This window comes from Amborella trichopoda, chromosome 1 (genome assembly GCF_054954075.1).
Source record: "Amborella trichopoda isolate Santa Cruz 75 chromosome 1, AtrichopodaSantaCruz75HAP2 v2.0, whole genome shotgun sequence".
In the NCBI taxonomy this organism is placed as follows: domain Eukaryota; kingdom Viridiplantae; phylum Streptophyta; class Magnoliopsida; order Amborellales; family Amborellaceae; genus Amborella; species Amborella trichopoda.
The window spans coordinates 59,218,143-59,238,239 of NC_142336.1; the positions used below are offsets into that span (position 1 = coordinate 59,218,143).

The 20,097-nt window shown below is 36.7% G+C and overlaps 2 protein-coding genes across 17 annotated transcripts; one reads left to right on the forward strand and one right to left on the reverse strand.

Moving 5' to 3' along the window:
- The first annotated feature begins 489 nt into the window (after window positions 1–489).
- LOC18440617 (P-loop containing nucleoside triphosphate hydrolases superfamily protein) lies at window positions 490–17,979 on the forward strand. Of its 16 annotated transcripts, none has more exons than XM_020671269.2 (14): window positions 490–902; window positions 1,004–1,100; window positions 1,321–1,417; window positions 2,258–2,379; window positions 3,028–3,119; window positions 7,857–7,953; window positions 8,138–8,218; window positions 8,298–8,530; window positions 9,498–9,692; window positions 9,802–9,892; window positions 11,522–11,644; window positions 11,984–12,134; window positions 13,997–14,276; window positions 17,537–17,979. In XM_020671269.2, coding segments are annotated over exons 1-13 (1,623 nt in total). In that variant the 5' UTR covers window positions 490–900; the 3' UTR covers window positions 14,239–14,276; window positions 17,537–17,979. The 16 variants fall into 16 exon arrangements, with proteins under 16 accessions (XP_020526928.1, XP_088706453.1, XP_088706401.1 ...); XM_088850327.1 differs by having other exon boundaries at window positions 490–873; XM_088850275.1 differs by having other exon boundaries at window positions 490–699.
- Window positions 14,982–17,623, reverse strand: LOC18440616 (membrane protein PM19L). Its single transcript, XM_006850754.4, has 4 exons — window positions 17,461–17,623; window positions 16,533–16,755; window positions 15,638–15,683; window positions 14,982–15,253 (listed from the first exon to the last, which is right to left on the reverse strand). Exons 1-4 carry the CDS (start codon window positions 17,570–17,572, stop codon window positions 15,152–15,154), a joined length of 483 nt encoding a protein of 160 aa, XP_006850817.1. The 5' UTR covers window positions 17,573–17,623; the 3' UTR covers window positions 14,982–15,151.
- Window positions 17,980–20,097: the final 2,118 nt, after the last annotated feature.

The window sequence follows — 20,097 nt, forward strand, 5'->3', positions numbered from 1 at the left end:
GATCACATTGAATACTTTTCTTTATTTTCTATCACGACAGAAGGGTGAGGTTTGTATAATGTGCATAGCTTATACTATATAAACTAAGGTACATCGCTAAATTTTGTCAGAAACTATAGTTCTGATGTAGGAAACCTTATAATTGTTCGAAATTTCATGTTCAGCTCTAGTTATAAAATTTAAAATTTAAAAAACTATGCAAATTGAACATATTTTCTCGAAAATCTTAAAAATAAATGGTCCAAATAATTTGTCATAAAAAATATCATTATGAGGACTTGAAATTCATTCTTCTTTAATATTAATACATATTGAGTTCAAGATGATCTATTGAAAGGTTTCCAACAACTTAGAAGCATTCTTTTGTGGTGGATTTTTAAATAAAGGGTTGCAACCTTGTATAAACTTTTTCCCACCAAAAAGATGGCGGCGATATTATTTTTTACCACCATTTATTTTTACGGCGGCGCGCACTTGTGCGGAAACGCTAATCGGAAAGCTTTTACATTTGCCGCTTATTTGAAAGACCGCGCACCAGACGATAGCAAGTTTCACTTTGATCTTCGATTTCAGTGTTTTTCTTGTTCCTTGACTTTTCCATAACCTAATTAATCACGATATTTTTCATTCCATTAAAGCTTCATAATCAGTTCAAAGCGCCTGCGAGTTTTGCGTGTTTTCTCAGTTGAGTTGGATCATGTATCTTTTCTTTCTTTAGTACAATTTTCTGCTACTTCAATGTGTTCCCAATGTTGCAATAGAACAAGAGGAAACCCTATTTGATGGCTATGCCTAAAATTTTATCGCGAACCTAGGGTTTGTAACTTTTAAGGAACATGCAGTTGTCTCCATAAACGTGAATGGCCAAATCACGTAAATGGCTGTAAAACCCTAATTCTTATGTAACATCTCTCATTGAGCTAATATATTTGATGCTTGTCAAAGTAGGATTAGAAATTGCGCGGTTTTATGAATACTTGTAGACATTCTCCATTTATTTCAGGTTTAGTACAGAGTTAGATGCCATGGAGAAGTCCTCTTTATTTGCAGGTTGCCATTTTGATAGGAAGAGATTTGCAAAAGACTTTGCCAAATTCGAGGTATACATCTTTACAGCTTTTCACTGTCAAAAGTTTTTTTTTTTCAACTGCATTATTGACTTCAGATTCGTCTTATTTGGTTTTGAATGTCAAACCCTCTCCCATCAATTTCATCATGCATATTCTCATATCTAAAACTATGAAACCATCATAGTTATAACAACCAATCCCAGAGTATTACCATTTATGTGAACTCATAATTGTTTAATTATTTTCTTAGTTACTGAAGAAAGCTAAGAATCCACCTGATATGGTAGTGGAAGCATCAGAATCTGTGGATGGATGCACAGTGGGAAAGAAGAGAAAGAGGAAATCTGGTAGTAATATTTGATCTAACTTTTCTGAGTTCTTATTTTTGCGATTTAAATGACTCGTATGATGTCCTGATTTGATTTTGTGCATTACAAAAATTTTTGATAGCAATTGTCAAAGATTCAATCTGGTTGGGTTCATATCAATGATTTTTTTGTTGAGTAACTTTACAAGTTTCCTCTATTGTTGAACTTAGTTTCTTAACTCAGAAAGGTGATTTGAAACATATCTTTGATTTCTGTATTTGCATATTGATATTTTAAAGTGTGAGCAAATGCTATGTGAGGAACTGATGATCATTGATTGAAATAATAAAAAATGAAGCTTTAATAAAATTGTTATCCCCAGTGTTTAAGGAGGCCCTCCTTGGTGCCTGCGCGGCACCATGAGGCGGGCCTAGGCCCCAGGCCTGCCTATTCGTAGACGGGCGCCTAGGCTGGGGGGGGGACCTCTAGGCACCAGCTAGCACCTTGGCCCAAGGTTGTGCATGGTGCCACCTAGCCCACCTAGGCATCTAACCCAACCTGCCCAACACCCTAACACCCTGAACCCCTCCCTCAATGTTTTTGGGGTGCCTCAATCTGGAGGTGCCTTCCTAGGTGGTGCCTTTCCCCTTCTAAAACATCGGTTATTCCTACACCCCATAATACTTGGGTTTGCAATGTGTTAGATAGAGGGCCCAATATTCTTGCGCTCTTGGATGTAGTGATTCGTGGATGCTGCTTGAAGAAAAATGTCTGGGCGTCTGCAGATGGAACTAGGATGTTCATTGTTCATTGGTATCTTTTCTCGAAGTTATTTTTTGTGTGGTTTATGGTGTTTTTTTCCCTTTTATTTTGAAACAGCAAGCAGCGAGGGATTCAGGGTTTTCAAGAAACCAGAATTGGAGGAAATCAGCAAAAGCAATGACAAAAAGTCTAGCGCTTCTGAAGCTGAAGAAAAAAAAGAGCGTAACAGACAGATCGAGGTTAGAATACAGTCTTAGTTGTTGAGTGGCTGTCTTAAATGACCTAAACATCTTATGCTTTTACTGCAACAGTGTAGAGTTTTTTTTTCTGCAACGGTATAGAATTGTTTCATGTTTTTACACATTATTAATTACACCCCACATCTATAGTTGACTGGCATGCCACCCTATGGGGAAATAAGTGCTAATTTTAAGCATATATTTTCTTTATGCTTTCTATTATACTTCACAAATGCTATTCTCATGTTGGGTGCCATGGGATCCTGAAAGCTGTGTGTATTTGGACTTCTCTCTAACTTTAACTAGACCTCCCCATATTTGGGGAGCCTCTCTATTGCAATTAGTTGAATACGGATTCTTAACCCAATTAGTAAACAATTTTGTTGAGGAAATATACTCGTACTTCCTCATTTTCATGAATAGAATATAATTACCACTGAAAATAAGAAAAAAAGACCCTAACACATTTTAAAGGATGTAATCCTTGTTTCAGTGGAGCCTCCCCATTTTGAGTATATGATTATTGCTTGTAAAGACATGCTTGTAAAAATCAAGGTCTTTTTGTTATTTACAAAACATACTGTAGGTGTTCTTGTCATATTTAAAAGTTATGCTGTTTTTATGATGCTTAATGACATATGGATTCAGCAAGCTGCCCTGCTACGCAAGAAGTATGGAATTCATATTGCTGGGCAGACGGTTCCCTCTCCACTTCAAAATTTTGAGGAGTTGAGGTTAAGGTATATGTCTAATGCAGTTAATATTCGACTTAATTATGCACTTATGCTTGAATTTCATTAGTTCAATTAGTTAATATTACAATGTTATATTGTTCTCCTTTTATTTGGACAATGCTTTCTCCTTTTATTTTAACTTGCTGCTGAGTGCTGAACTTGTATTCAGAAAGAATGAGGAACTTGTTTGAGTTTTAAAATATTATTTTAAAGATGTCTCGCCTATTCAAGTCTGTTAAGAATCTTGAGTGTGGAAGTATTCTTCCTTTCCTCTTCTGCATAGTGTTGAATTCATATAGCCACTACATGATTTCCTGGCCAAATTGCAATTTTGACCTATTTGAAAATTTTCACCAGCGAGTTGACCTCAATGGGTGTTTGATTCACTTATTGGATATTGGTTTCCAGCTGTAATTGGGATCCCAGATTGATTTTTTGCAAAGTTACTCCAAGATGTTTTGCAAAATATTCATTTTGGCTCTTTCTCTCTGACCCGCCCCTACCCCTCTATAAACCACTTCCCTCACCCTTGCCACTACAACACCACCACCGCCAATATCACCCCCTAGCCACCACTACTCTTCCACCTTCACCGCAGCCTAGCCACCACTACTCCACCACCCACTCCACCACTTCCATTGTCACCGCACCCTAGCCACCACCACCACCGCCTGGCTGCCACCACCTCCTACCCACTGCTGCCACCACCGTCAACACCACCTCATATCCGCTGCCGCCACCACCTTGGCATCACCACCACCACTCTACTAAACCACTCAACTATCACCATCACTACCACCACCATCACACCAATAATAACAATTTATAATTCAAATTGTAACAATCAAACAGTCATTGAAAGCAAATGATAATCAACCAAATTGTTGTTTGGTTAATTGCAATTTGAAAAAATACACCATTTGACAAAATTTTGTAAACAAACAGTTCCATAGTTGCTTAGGTACATTATAACCACTCAATTATAAATATGGACCCCAAAAAAATAAGTGCATTTCTTGTGTCCTCCTTCATCAATATCTTATCTAATTGTGTCGTTCCCGAAGAACCTAATGTCTTTTTGATGTGACCCAAGTATCCACCTATACTGGTGGTTGAGTAGCTATGAGGCTCTCATGGCTTAATTGAATATTGTCTTTTATCAATATCTAACCTTTTGTGCTGTCGATTCATTTATACAAACATGTATTCTTAATGAATATATTGATATTGCTCATATGAGAGTCATAACAGTGTTTTCAAACTTGGCTCGGCCTTTGAAGTTGGGCCCTAGTCTGGTTGGTTACTTGCAGGAGTCTGAGTTGACTCGCCCAGCCTGCGCCGTGTTTGCAAAGAGCTGAAGAAAAGCTGAAAAATGAGAAATATCGAAAAAATCAGTAAAATGAGTAGAAAATAATAGAATCAGTGTATCAAAAAGCGCTAGGCGGGTCCTAAGCAACCTGGGGGGTCCAGGCCACCCAACGCCTAGGCAGGTGCCCAGAATCTGAACGGCTGCCCAGTTGAAAAAAGTAAAAAACATACCAAATTATCAATATACCATATTCCAAGTTGAGAAAAAAAAAGATAGACGTCGAGAAGAGAATTTTGGTAATCCATATTGTTAAAACAATAAATTGTAAGCCATACAACTCTCAACACAACAGAAATATACAGAAATTTAGAAAAGGGCAAGCTTTCTATGCTTCCCCTACAGCATAGAAGTTCTATCCTCCCCCTTATCCAACCATCTATTCTGAATGGAGGGCTAAGATTGCCCCAATCACAATGTCATGTCTCTACACTATTTTATTTTTATTTTTTTTCTATAAACTATTTTGACACCAAATTTTGGACATCCATTCCTCTATTAAACTCGCACTAGCGAAAAATATAAAAAAAATATTTTCAATAAAATAAAATGATCAAAATACGCCTGAAGGTTTCAAGGGTTATTTTGGTCGTTATATTTTATCGAAAAATTATTTTTAATATTTTTTATAGGTGCGCCCCAATGAGAAGATGGCATGTACCAAATTTCATATTCATACAATTTGTATAAAAAAAACTAAAAATAAAATACTTTGAGACGTTGGATCTAAGGTCAAACGGTGAGTGGCTCTCTTGATCAAAATTAGATGGCTGGATGGTAAGGGGAGGATAGAACTTCTATATTGTAGGGGAAGCATATAAACCTTTCCCTTTAGAAAATATACAGTCTAACAAAAGTCAACACTCATGACTCAACACAACAATCAATAGACTCAACACTCAACACTTAGCACCAAGAGGCAAGAGTCTTCAGTTGTCATTATCATCATCATCATCATCATCATCAGTTATCAATATGGCAAACCTCATCATATGCATCAGAGTTGAGGCTATCATCATCAGAGTCATTTCCCTCTTCAATATAACGCTCGTCCTCCTCTGTTTCTTCTAAATCTGCCTCTTCCTCCTCCTTTTTTTCTACCTTCCTCTTACTAGTATGTGCAGTCTGTGCAGATGAGGTCCTAGGAGTCTTGATTGCTCTATCCTTTTTTTTATATTTTTCTAAACTCAAATATTGTATAATTTCCTCCTTGGTAGCCTCAGGAACATTTTTACATGGGGCAACATCCCCCTTAATACCGGCAAGGTATTTTTTAAACCGGTAATGCCCCCATTAGTATCATTTCCATAATAATTTCATTTAATATGATTTTTATCACTTGGATTCGGGTTATAACCATACTTCCAACCCGGATCACCACTCTGACTAGAACCTGGAGAAGATACTTCTATAGAACAAGGCTTATTTTCATTATTTTTTGGTTCTTCAAAATTCAGAAAATGCCTAATCTCATCCCGAACTGCTTCAAGAACCATTGTACAAGAAGCAACATTACCTCTAATGTTAGCACGGTGTTTTTTGAATCAGCTAATACCCCCATTGGTATTTTTTTCACAAAAATTACTCTTTATACAATTTTGATCATTTAGTTTTGGGTTGTATCCATACTTCCAACCTGGATCACTTCTTTTAGAAGTAGTAGAAATAGAAATAGATCTATGACAAGGATTTTGTTGTTGTTTTTGTTTTACGTAACTTATAAATTGTTTAATCTCCTCTCTGATAGCTTCAGGAACATTTTTACAAAAGGCAATATCCCCCTTAATATCGGCAAGATGTATCTTAAACTGGTTTATGCTTGCTTTTGTATCTTTTTCACAAAAATTGCATCTATAATTTTTGTCATTTGGATTCGGGTTGTATCCATAATTCCAATCACTCCGACTAACTCCTGAAGAAGACATCTCAAAATAAAACAAGCAATCTAAAAAATGCACTTACTTTGGTTGCTCGAACTTCAAACTTTGAGAAACGCTTCAATGATTCGATCCAATGAAATGTAGTTTTTTGGTAGTTTCTTTCTCTCTAAAAGGGGTTCTTGTGGGTTTAGGTTTCAAATGAACCTAAAACCCATCATTCTAAACATTTATATCTTGAAAAAAAAAAAAAAAAAAAGTACTTTTCTGCCTTTGGGCGGGGTGCAGGCCCTGGTCCCTAGGGCTGGGTGTTGGGCGGCCGCCTAGGCGGGTTCCGTACCGCCTATGCGGCCGCCCAGAGACCACCGCCTATCGCCCAGGCCTTTTGGACCGCCTAGGTGCTGGGCGGTCCCTTTTTTTGAACAATGAAAAGAATGATGAACAACAAAAAAAGTATACTGAAGATGGAAAGTAATTCTTGATCAAACTTTAAAAAAAAAAAAAAAAAACATGCTTGATCAAGTAATACTATTGAAGAATAAAGCATATGAATTTTAATGTTTTTTTAAAAAGAAACTTCTGAAGACTTTCAAGCAAAACTCTTGGTTTTTTGATCTTCATGCTCGATGAAAATCGACACCACCAATTCTTGTCGAAGTTTCCTCAGACAAGCCCAATTGAAACCCTCAGAGTAGTTTTAAGTTTCAATTTTAGATTAGGAGATCTGAGTCTCTTAAGATTTTTCAGCTGAATAGTGAATCCAACACTCAAAAATCTAATCGTGTTTCTCTTTTTGTGTGAAATAAGCCTATGATTGGACGACAACCCAAAAAATAGGTGGAGGGACCAAATATCATCGAATATCAACCATCCATTGCAAAGAAGTCACATGTTTTTGCATCGGGCAAAACCCAGGCCAGAATTTTGATCTCTTAAATCCATCAAATTTGATTTTTCTCAAATATGATCTATCTGGTGGACAGATCATGCAAAAATAAGTCTATGGATGAAATTTGAGGTCAGATCAGGCTCTTTAGAGGCTCTAGGGTTAAAAATGGTGAAAGAAAGGGGGCTGAATTTCTGCCTGCCTTTTTAAACTCACATGTACATACTCGGGCAAGTGTACATTCTTAACCATATATACTCCCCTTTTGGGTGTTTTTTTTTTGGGGGGTGGGCTTAGGTATGGGTTGGCCGTTTAACAGTTAGATACTATAAGATGTTTGACATCTTTGAATATTGAACGGATCAAGGACTATGTGGAGCATTAGTTTTTCTCATGAGATAAGGTTTCCTGAAATTAGGTTTGCAAGTTGCATCCATATAGGATGTTGTTGCCACAATTTTTTGTATAAAATAGAATATGAGATTTTAATTTCTCAGGTGTTGGGACTCGTGCATTTTAGGTACTTGAGGTTCTCTTGATTTATGTTCATGATGTTTAGATTTTATGAGCTCATCGAAATGTTTAAATCTGGTATTTCTTTATATTTGAAATAGGTATCGCTGCAGATTATATCTAATGCGCAATTTAGAGAAGCTTGGATTTAGCGAACCAACGCCTATCCAAAGACAGGCGATCCCAGTCCTCCTCTCTGTATGAAATTCAATTAAGCTGTTTCCTTTAATTTAATTTTTCCTTGCATATCTGCTGCAATGCTTTTGTAGCTGTTTTGAATGCTTTATTGAAACAAAACTACAACATGCAGGTCATTATGTATCATTCTGGGTTTTGATGTTGTGTCCTTAGTTGTATAATTCTTAGTTCTAATTTATGTTAGGGACGTGAATGTTTCGCTTGTGCACCAACTGGTTCAGGAAAGACTTTGGCTTTTGTACTTCCAATTCTCATGAAATTAAAGGTATCTTTGTATCTTTTTCACTAACTGTTTTCCATTTATGTCTATTGTGGCCTTCATTATTTTTATTTTTTGTATTCAGCGTGCATCAAGGGATGGGACTCGAGCTATAATAATTTGCCCTACAAAGGAGTTAGCAGTTCAGACAACAAGAGAATGCAAGAAGTTGGCTAAAGGAAGAAAGTTTTTCATCAGATTAATGACTAGAGCTCTATCGAGATGTGCAGATTTTGAGAAAATGCCTTGTGATATCCTTGTCTCCACCCCACTCCGCTTACAAAAATCCCTTGTGAAGAGGAAGCTCGATCTAAGCAGGTACAAGTATATATATATATATATATATATTAAATGATTTTGTCCTTGATGACTATCTTGTCTTTTTGAAATAATTGGCTGTTTCCAACATTAGCAGCACTATTTTCTTTATCTTCGGTAACATGTTATAAACGACAGCGAGGCTTAGTCTCAGATCCCTTTTTTTTCTGTAATGAGCAATGACATGTGCTATTTTCTTATTAAGCATAAAAACAGATTCAAACACTAGTCAACCTGTTGTGGAGGATCGGAGTTTTGTGCACAATTTAGTTACCTTTCATGAATCCATTAGCCTCTGAACTTGTTTATGAATGACAAGCGTCTCCTCTTGTACTTGTAAAAGTATGTAAAATGCATTTATCAGGTTTGAGAAATTTCTTATACCGGTGCTCGTCATGTTTCAGAGGTACACTCATTACTTTTGCATCGGATCTCTCCTGTAATTTAATGTAGTTATCCTATGTTATTTTCTTACTTCCAAGTGGTATTTTTGGCATTTATAGAAAGGAATAAATAGGGATGCAACCAATTGAGATATCTGGGAACGATATTTCATTATCTCAACGAAGGGACCCTTATTCTAGAATTCTTATTCTTTCTAGTTCTAGGGCCAAGACAAGCAAGGACTAAAGAATAGGTTTCATCATTGATTTTGATTGCAATAATATATCAATAAATTATCTGTATCTTTTAGCACTTATCCTTATATTAAAGGAATCTAAAATAGACTGCATCATCAGGGCAACTTTTCTGTGTTGATTGAAATTTTTGTTCGTAACTGCTCAATAGAGATAGTTGATTGCCTATTGCTTGGATTTGTAGTACGGTTTCAGACTAGTGCCTGAATCTGTTGAGATGCTATTGTACTTGGAAGGCAATGCTTATTCAAAATGATAGAAAAACATAAAAGTTCTGGAAAAGACTTTCCTGCTATTAATTATTGTTCCTTATGTGATAATTTCTCCAGGGTGGAGTACCTTGTGTTGGATGAATCAGATAAGCTATTTGAGCTTGGTTTCATGGAACAAATCGATTCAGTGGTTAAAGCATGTTCAAATCCTAGGATTGTTCGTTGTTTATTCAGTGCTACTTTACCGGAATCTGTTGAAGAGCTTGCACGAACTATAATGCATGATGCAATTCGAATAATTGTTGGTAGGAAGTGAGTGATACCATTTATCCACGAGTAGTTGATGCTCTTTGTAGTTAACTGACTTTTTCTTCTGTCCTGATCATCTATTTTATACTAAGAACTTATCACATTTGGACAGGAATTGTGCTTCAGACTTGATAAAGCAGAGATTGGTTTTTGCTGGGAGTGAAGAAGGAAAGCTACTTGCACTTCGCCAAACATTTGCACATGTAGGCTACTGATCTGAAATTTATCTGGAATGTGGAGTAGACTGCTATTTAGCATCGGGTTTGTCTAAGCCGAAGCCTAATTGGCCCCCAATACAAATTCTAACAAACTTAAGTTGTGCGGAATTTGACACATTTTTTTGGGGGAAAAAAATAGCACTTTGCTACCGAATAAGAATCTGGACTTGGTTTCCTCTTCTATGACTAAGAGTCATGGATTCATGATGGCTGGGTTTTGTGAACAAATTTGAGCCTGGATAATTTGCTCTTTACTCTTCTACTATTGTACTCTATAGACTGGAAAAGGCTGAATTTCCTGCATTTCTTCAGCAAAAATAAGCGGATTTGAAGCTATTATGTCCTTGGGTTTCCTGCTGTGGTCTAGGAACACTAGGAACTAGGACCTAATGGTGGAAAAGGTTGGAGAAAGTGACAAATTAGGAAAGAGAGGTCTTCACTGGGGCAGAGAGAAATTGCAATTTAGGCACCTCTCACTAGCCCTCAGGGTTTCCTTACTGTTTTTTTTTTCTCCTCTAGTGTTCTTCTTCTGGCATAAGTTACTTTTCCACATTTTCTTAAGATTCTACGTCAAGTGCTTCTACCTTCGATATAAAGGTTGCTTTCATTGGGGGGCCAAGGTGAATTTCATGGTATATTTAACTAGTCAAGTTTTGCTATTATCAAAAGAAACCAGTTTAATTTTGAGAAATGATTTCGAAGTTTGGGTTAGGTTTAAATTTAAGAAATTCAACTTTTTTCGTCACAAAATGACTGTCGAAATCTGTCATGAAGAAGAATTGTTGGAGGGCTAGAGCTGGGCGATTTAGTTTGGAACTGAAGATGGTGGGAAAAGAATTAGTTAGAATCCCCAAGGGTGTCCATTGAATCTGTGGTGTCACACCAAGGAGAATCTGACTGTCGAATTAGGAGGTGGTTCCATCTTCACACGTGTGTTTCCGTAGTAGATTTCCAATCCTAAGTACTAAACCAAGATGTTAAACCTTATTCTCGTATTGAGATTTCCAAATTAGGATTTCTTGTTGAAGACATGGATTGATTATTTTGCCTACTTGAAAGATCCTACAGCTGAGTTGAGCATTGGGAACTATTGCTGATTTTTCTTGCTAGGTGCAGATTTAGGAATTTTCTTTTTGCTGATATAACAGGACAATGGTTATTTTAATTTTAATTGCGTAGCTGTCTTGCAGTTCTATTAAGAATTATTCAACAGGAGGCCCCTTTTAGCATAGTTAGCTCTAATCAAATACTGCTAATATTTATATTCTTGTCTAGAGTACTCCACTATTTTGTTTACATAAACTTGATGATTACTTGCTCTCCCTGTTCAGTGTTTTTAACTTAATCAATTTATTTGCAATGTGGAACTTATATGTGTTGAAGGTATATTCATGCTATACATTCTTATGAGCTGCTTTGCCTTGCATGACATTTCATGCATGCTGGCTCATTGTTTGTATGATGTGTTTTTGTGAATTTATCAGCAATTCTGTGCCCTCTACACTGCTTTTGAAGTGCATGAGCAAAGCTAGTTCCCCTTCTAGTTTGCCTTGCTCCACACTGTCTCATGTGTATTTAAAGCCTCGGGTAAATAAAGTTTTATTTTCTTGACAGAGTCTGAATCCTCCGATCCTTGTGTTCGTTCAAAGTAAGGAGCGTGCAATTGAGCTCTACAAGGAACTTGAAAATCTGAATGTCAGAGCTGGTGTTATCCATGCCGATCTCACTGAGACAGAGGTATGCTTTATTAACCACTTCTTCATGAATTATCCCTGGATTGATGCTTAAATTAATTGGTCTTCAATAATATAGCTAACGATAAATCATGTTTCATGAAGTTCTAGTTTCTGTAGACTGGATGATTAGTATTAAGTTCTTTGAATTGTAACAAATAAACAAAGGGGAGGCTATCATGACCTACATGAAACAAAGTTCTGGACGATGTTCATGTAGTGGGTAGTCACACGTTTCTAAAACGATTTGTACCATAATGTAGAAAGTTGCCATCAGATTGAACTGGTAGATCATCTGCTTTTGTTCATGAACATAATATTTATTATCTCTCTGTTCTTGCAGAGAGAAAATGCTGTCAATGGCTTTCGTGAGGGAAAGACTTGGGTCTTGATTGCAACTGATGTTATTGCTCGAGGAATGGATTTCAAAGTTGTCAACTGTGTGATCAACTATGACTTTCCCGAGTCTGCCACAACTTACATACATCGAATTGGTATGTTGAAATCACTTACACCAATATTCCACTGTTATTGTGCACCATTTCATATTTCACTGGCATAGTATCAGTCATTACCTGCCAACTGATGTCTGAAAAACTGGCAATTGGCTCCAGGAAATCTCAGGAAACTCTCATTCTATCTGTGAATGTGAGAAAGGGAATGGGAAAGCAAATTATGTAAATTGTCCCTCTAAAATAAAGGAAAAGAGGAAACCTTCTGCTTACTACCCTGCCATGTGTGTGTGGCTGAGAGAGAGAGAGAGAGAGAGAGAGGAGTCTCCCTTATGTTCAAGAAGTGAGGTGGCTGAGAGGCCTCACTGCCCCGCCCTAGGCCTATGCGGCTCAGTGCGGGGTGGTGACCCTAGATGGCTGACTAGTCACCCAAGGCATCGCCCGGGGGGGTGCCCAATGCCCAATGCCCAACGCCTGGGTGCCCTCCCAAAGCCCTTTTGGTTAGCGCAGAGATTGCCCTGGCCAAAAAGGGGGAAAAATTTAATTTTTTTCACCCTTCGGAAGGGGGAAAATAGTATTTGGGTGAATTTTGGCCCCCCAAAATCCTAAACTCTATTTGTGCCCCAAAAATTATATGTTTAGCTCAAAATCAATTATTTTTTCAAGGATCGAATTTAAATTCTAAGTTCTCAATTTTGCATTCTATTTTTGTGATTATAATACGTTTTTAGCTATGTTTTGCTATATGTCTAATTAATAATGTAAACTTCATGATGGCTTAATCAGCTGTCATGGTGGTGTGTCGTTCATGTGCATCAATGTCTGGGGTTCGAATCCCAGCTTGTTGTTAACTGACGCCGTGGACACCGCACTTCTCTCTTTCTCCCCTCCTCTCTCTCTCTCTCTCTCTCTCTTTCTCTCTCTCTCTCTCTAATATCTCAAGAAAAAATAATGTAACTTTCAAAATTTGTAATATATTTTTGGCTATGCTTGGCTTTGTTTCTAATTTATATTGGAATTTTGAAAATATTGCTCTATGTTTGGCTATGTTTCTAATTGTTAATGCAAAATTGAAAATTTATAGTATACTTTGGCTATATTTGGCTATGTTTCTAGTTTATAATGGAAATTTGTAAATGTTACTCTGTGATTGATTATGTTTGTAATTTATAATGCAAATTTGAAATTTTAAAATATATATTTATGCTATGTTTGGGTTTGTTTCAATTTATAATGCAAATTTGAAAATCTCGCTCTATGTTTGGCTATGTTTATGATTAACAATGCAAATTTGAAAATTTATAATAAATTTATGGCTATGTTTGATCTTATATTTTTCGCTGTGTTTCTAATTTGTAATACAAAATTAGCATTTATGAAACGCCCCTTCCCCCTATACAGTGGCCACCCCGTGACTTGGGCAGCCCGCCCCCACCTTCTGGAACATTGATCCTCCTCCTTGTAGTTGGGAGAGGCCACTTTACTCCTCATTTTCTAATGAGAGAGAGAGAGGAGCATCCCCCTTACAGTTTTCTTTCTTTTCTGAATGTAAAAATGGGACCTGGTGGGAATGAAACTCTAGGTGTCATGCTCTGGGACCTGCCACGTTAACAACCTCTGCCTAGAGCCTGTTGCAGTCGAACCTCACCTTTTTGGTTGGGAGAGGCCTGTCTGCTCCCTCATTTGTGTGTGTGTGTGTGAGAGAGAGAGAGAGAGAGAGAGAGAGAGAGTATGATGAGAAAATCAGAGAATAAACAAGAAGGCATACACACAATCCAATGTCCCTTCTCACGATGGTTAGTGGGGATGAACCACGTCCCAGAAGTATAATGCACTGTGTTTCATTGCATATTTTTTTGATAACTTATTTCCGTTCAAATTTGTTACTTTGTTGGTTCACACAGGTCGAACTGGAAGAGCTGCTAGGAAGGGGGAAGCAGTGACATTATACACTGAAGCTGATGTCCCTCTTTTGCGCAACATAGCAAACCTGATGGTGGCCTCTGGTTGTGAGGTCCCTTCATGGATCCTCGCATTGCCCAAGCTGAGGGGGAAGAAGCACCGACCTCAACGTGAGCACATATCTACCTTGCCAGAGGATCAAGCAATTATAAAAAGTGGCAAAAAAAGGGTGCCCAGGAAATGAGTTATGCAAAAAGAGGCAAAGAAAGTAGAGCCTAGCAGGTGAGGCTTTTCTTCTGTTTTTTTAATGAATTTTGTCTCTTGATGCAGATCAGTACCATTAGTTTGAAATGTTTTGTGCAGATCAGTACCATTAGTTTGAAATGTGTGCTATGTAAAATGGATAGCTATGGTATATGTTAAATACTGATAGAGTTTTGGATGGACAGCCATTGAGTTCTCATTTCATAAAGCTGATTTTTTTTAGCATTGTTGTCTGAGCGGGAGCTGTAAATAGAGGAATCGTGTTAAAAAATTCTGTGTGTATTTGTTATATTTTTGGAACAGATTTACTTTAATTATTGGGTGATATATTACTACAACCATGTTGGAATATTTGATGATAAACTGTCTTATCTGCTCTTTGTTGATGTGTTCTATGAGTTCTTTATCTGGGTTTTAAATGGCCCCTTCTGTTTTTCTCTTCGGGTCTTCCTTCCCTGTTTAATACTTCAATTTCTATTATTTCTTTCAGTTCAGATCTTGGTCTCTCTCTCTCCATTCATATTCGCTCTCGCACAATATGCATTCATATTCTCTCTCGCACAAGAAACTTTTCTTGTCTTTTTTTTTTCCTTTGGTTTGTTGCTTCCTATGTATTTGGTTCTCCCTATTTCAATTTTTTCTTTATTTTTTCCTTTTCATTATTGTATTTTGTAGTTGGGTGGGACTGATGAAGTCAATCCATATCCGAATTTCAGATTCGGATAGTCAAAGCATGCATATGCTATTCCCTTTCCTTCTATATGGAACTATTACATATTATTTTAGATCACATACACACCCAAAAGAAAACAAAATAAAAAATATGAATATGTTGTTGAAGGGAATTCTGGTCTCACAAATCGAAAGTTTATTTAGACCCTTCCAGTGCGGTGTCATGGCCAGTGCACGGTTGACTGCGGCATTTCAGCATTGACAGCTCCGATATAGAATAGCTGTGTCGCACTCAAAATGATGACGAATGCTTCCAATGTCCACTGTAAAATAAATGAGGAAATAAATTTCACATATAAATAAAAAATCGATTAACTTTGTTCATATTGTCCGCTACAAATGAGTTAGGAAAATCATCCATGTTTGAAAACAATAATAATAATCTAGAGAAGATATGGTGACTTATGGTCTGACTAAAGGTATGGTGGATAGCATCTAAACTGTCCATCTCCAAAATAGACAGCTATGGATGCTAGTAGCCTGCCACTATTGTTATGGAAGGATCACTTATTGGTGTCCATATATTAAATTCAGCAGTTCAAATACTCTGCTTTGATTCTCACTTTTGACACAAAGATAAAAATGATTCAGATTTTCAAAATAGGAGATTCATCAATCAGACACTTGGGTCATTCTAGTTCACTTACAAGGGTTTCATTTCGACCTCCAATGTTGATCTCCTTGCATGCAAGCCTGCCATGAGTACACTATTCAGAATTCCACTCTTGAAGAATTAGAAAAGTAAATTCTTATACATTTTCTTTCATTTTTATTAGAATAAAATCTCTAAAATATTACCCTTTTCTACAATTGCCTGGTGTGCTCAACAATGAGCAAATATTATACTATTCATTTCTTTTCATATATCAAATTTCTTTTATGGATTTTTTTTTCTGCTAGGTCAGCATAGTAAGGATTCATTCATTCATTTTCCCCATTTTCCTTTCTTTACTGAAATTTACTTCTTTAATTTCAGTTTACTGGTTTTAACATTCTTTAGTTTTTGATCATCTTTAACAAAACAGAGAGTTGTGGGCAGAGGTTATTAAGGTGGCGGGTGCCACAACATAATGTCTAGATTTTTGTTGTCAGTAGGTCCTAAGTTAACATTCAAAAAAGAACAAAAAAAGAAAAAGAACAAACAAAAGGGACCAAGAGGCCCAACTTAAATCAACCAAACCCTCATTGCATGTGAATGCTTCACAGCCTGATCTCTAGCAGCTCATCCTCATTCATGACCAGGGATCAAGGATCCCTGATGAAATTTAACTGAGCTTTCGAATATTTATTAGAGTTGGTAAATAGTTAGCATCAGCATTCACATGCAATTTGAATGGTAAGCCTTCAAGTTGGGACTCACTGGGGTCCTGAGCCCGAATCAGCATCTTGACTTTGCAGGGTCTTAATAAATTAGCAATAAAACCTTGGCACTGGCAAACTCGGCCTGTTCCCAAGGTTTTTGGTTTTCTTCTGAACTGGGTGGCCTTTCAGATCGAACTCGCCTACTTTTTTGAACACTGAATGATCATGATAGGTACTTACCCCATGGCTAATAAAGTGAGGCCCCATGTCACGATGGCGGATGATGAGGCCAATGCCAGATTGTTGAGATCCCATTCCTTCATCATGCTAAGCATTCCACTGATCAAGCTCCCAATGCCTACCACTCCAGCTATCAAAGCAAAGAGTACAAACAATCCTGTTGCCTTGTTTCCCATTGGATAGTAGATGGGAAATAGGTGTGCCGGCAGAGGTTCGGCAGATGCTGCAACAACAAGATTGTCATGATGCTCATTCCACCATGGACACAGATAAAATATCTATGTATGCATATGTATCTGTTACCATGATTATGCATAAAATGTAAATGTATGCTATATACAAATATACATGCGCAACATCTATATGCATCCTTTCCACCACGAACACATATATAAACATATGCACACATACACATGCATGTGTCTGTTACCATGGTCATACATAAATGTAAATATATGAATCCATATGCAGAGATAACTTGTATATGGACCCACATGTGTGTATCTTTGGGAAAATATATGATTTTACATGTTTGTGCCTTACATGGATATGGTTTTTTGCATATGTTGATACATCACGGATACGAAACCCGTGTCAAAGACCTAGGTACTTAATTTTTTTCCTTTAAATTTCATTATAAATGTACCTAATATCATCTAAATTCTCATCTTCCCCATTTTCTAGATGGGTTATGGAAGTGTCGTGTTTGAAAAGATAATTTGAAAATTGGCATTTGCTACACTCGTATCCATGTCAGACATTAATACATGTATTCCACATCTATGTAACAAAGATAACACATCAAGAAACATGTGTTTTGTTCGACTATTTCAAAAAAAAAAAAGGATTTCTGTTATATAAAAAGAACATTGCTATTCCTCATAATAAATTCTTGAAAAGCTTTTAATGTAAAAAATTCCTCATTTACCTTTGATGTAAGTGTTATCAATGCCATAGTTGATTGCCCAGCCAGCAATTATAACGACTATGATATACATGATTAGGTTGAGGCCGAGGAGGGAGGACACTGATGGCTTCATCCCCCTGATACAAAAATTACCAACTGGATTGGCCTAGGAACAATATTTCTTGAAATCAGTTTGCTGTTGCGTGCAATTTATATGAGGTTATGAAGTGAATTGTGAGCTAGTATTCACTCTAATTTAGTTTTTTGCTGCTTGTTTTGAATGTTTTGAGAACTTTGACTTGGGTGGCAAGAAAGGAGTCGGATGCCATACATGCTTCAGTGTAGGGGGATTCTTCTCTTTTTGCTTGGGAGGGAGAAGAATCTCCTACTTTACAGCTTGACTGTAGAGAAAGAGAGAGGAGTATATTATTTCCTCATAGTTTGATATTTGTAAGCTTGACTGTAGAGAAAGAGAGAGGAGTATATTGTTTCCTCCGAGTTTGATCTTTGTGAAAGAGAGAGAATTTCATTTTCTTCGCATATTTTGATTATATCTTTTCCCCTTTGAGTTTCATAAGAGAGGTAGAGAGAGAGAGATTCATTTCCTTTGTATATTTAGCCCATGGTTAGGGAGAGACGGGAGGGGGAGAAGGAGGGATTGGAGAGAGAGAGTACTGCATATCCTTTCCTAAATTGACTCGCATTGTTAGACAATAAGCCAGACACAAGCTTTCAATTAGTTACAGTTTCGTAGGTAAAAACTCTTGTGGAGTTTTCAATGCACTTCAGAAATGAAAAGGAAACGCTTTTCATATCATTAAAGTGTATTTCTAAGGTTTAAACGAAAGTTACTGGGATTGGAATGGTTGTCGAACCAGGGATTAGTACAGTCAAAACAGATTCAATTGTTGGTCAAACTGATTGGATTATATTTTAACAAATTAAAAAAAATTATAGTTTAAAATATGAAATATATTAAAAAAAAAAAGTTTTTCAACTTTATTTAGGTAGTTAAACTGATCAGAACAAGATGGTCCAACCACCAAAATTTAGAAAATGTTAAACTTTGATTGCTTTCAGCTCAACTAAGCTTTTACTTTAGATCAGAGTAATCAAAATCAAATCCCTAGGTAGTTCGACTGGATGGACTCGGTCTTCGAACTTGGGTATTCGTTATTGAGGGAAGATTATATGCTCCCATAGGGAAGTATTTGTCATTGAGGGAAGTTGTGCATTTGCTTCCTCGAGCAATACCCTAAAGTCGGAGTATTTAGCATCCTTTTGATGTCACCTATGCAATCTTGCGACCAACATAAATAAGATAGGATTGCGCACAGACCAATCAAGGAGAGATCTAAGAGTTAAAGGTAATAGTTATGAAGCCCGAATCATACCACTTGGTCAGCCCGGCCGGACTACCGATCAGTGCATTGGATAAATTGCTCCAAAATAAATATGGATTACCGGCCGGTGCATTGGATAAATTAAATACTTACTTTGGTAAAATACTAGTCAAAATTAGTCGCTTACTTGTTTGGTGGTTGGACTATTTGGTTTAGACCGGTTCGATGGGCTAAATAAAATTGAGAAAAAATTTTCTCGTATATTTTATATTTTTAAACTATTATTTTTTTGGTACAATTTGTATAGAACCTAGGTTATAAACAATCAAAATAGAGTGTGCCTTCAAATAGTATCAAGAAATGTGGTTTCAATACTATAAATCGTTATGATAGTTTTAAAATATATTTTTATCTTTAATTATAAAATTTTAAATATTCAATAATAATGTAAATTGAGCTGATCTATAAAAACTTGAAAATCTTGAAAATTGATGGTCCAAAAAAGCATTACAAGATGCACTATTTCCAAAACTTGAAATCCATGTTTTTTTTTCATGTCCATGCATGTCGAGATGATCAATTTGAGGATATTTGGGCATCAAAACAATCTCTTCTAATGAAATTTTTGATGTGGGGTCGAATTTGATTGTTTAGAGCCTCGGTTCTATATAAACTCTTTCTTTTTCTTTTTCTTATATCTTATAAAAAACGGTTCCAAACAATTCGACCCCAATTTTGATTGGACCTGACCCTTGTTGGCGAGTCCAATCTTGGTAACAATAATTCACGATATCCTTTTCGGAAAACATAAATTCCTTGTCAATATAAATATAAAGTAGATCAATGCAAACTTTGCTCCCGCACTAGCGCAATCTTAATCACCAAAGGTTTTACTAGTCCTGTGGGAGTGTACTGTGCATTTGCTCCTCAAGTAAAACTCAAGCTTAGAATATTTTGGGGACCATAGATTTGGAGATGCAACTTTTATAGCCTAAGAACAAACCTCAAAGAAATTTGAATGGGAACCATTGGACGGCTAGATCGAGGTGTTCAAGAGCTCAAATCCAAATTTTTGCTTAAAATACTCCTTTGGTAATACATGTATCCCAAAATTGCGGATCAAAGATCTTCTCCTGAGTAGCTTTTTTTCCCGAGGGAGCTGTTATACAGTATATTGTCCCCCGGGAGCATACTGTACGCCCTCAAGATCATCGATGCATTATGACATGAAATGATACTATGGTGTACCACGAATGGCTATAATAATCACCTCAAAAAAAATTTCCTAGGACAAGATGTACCATCAACCCCAAGT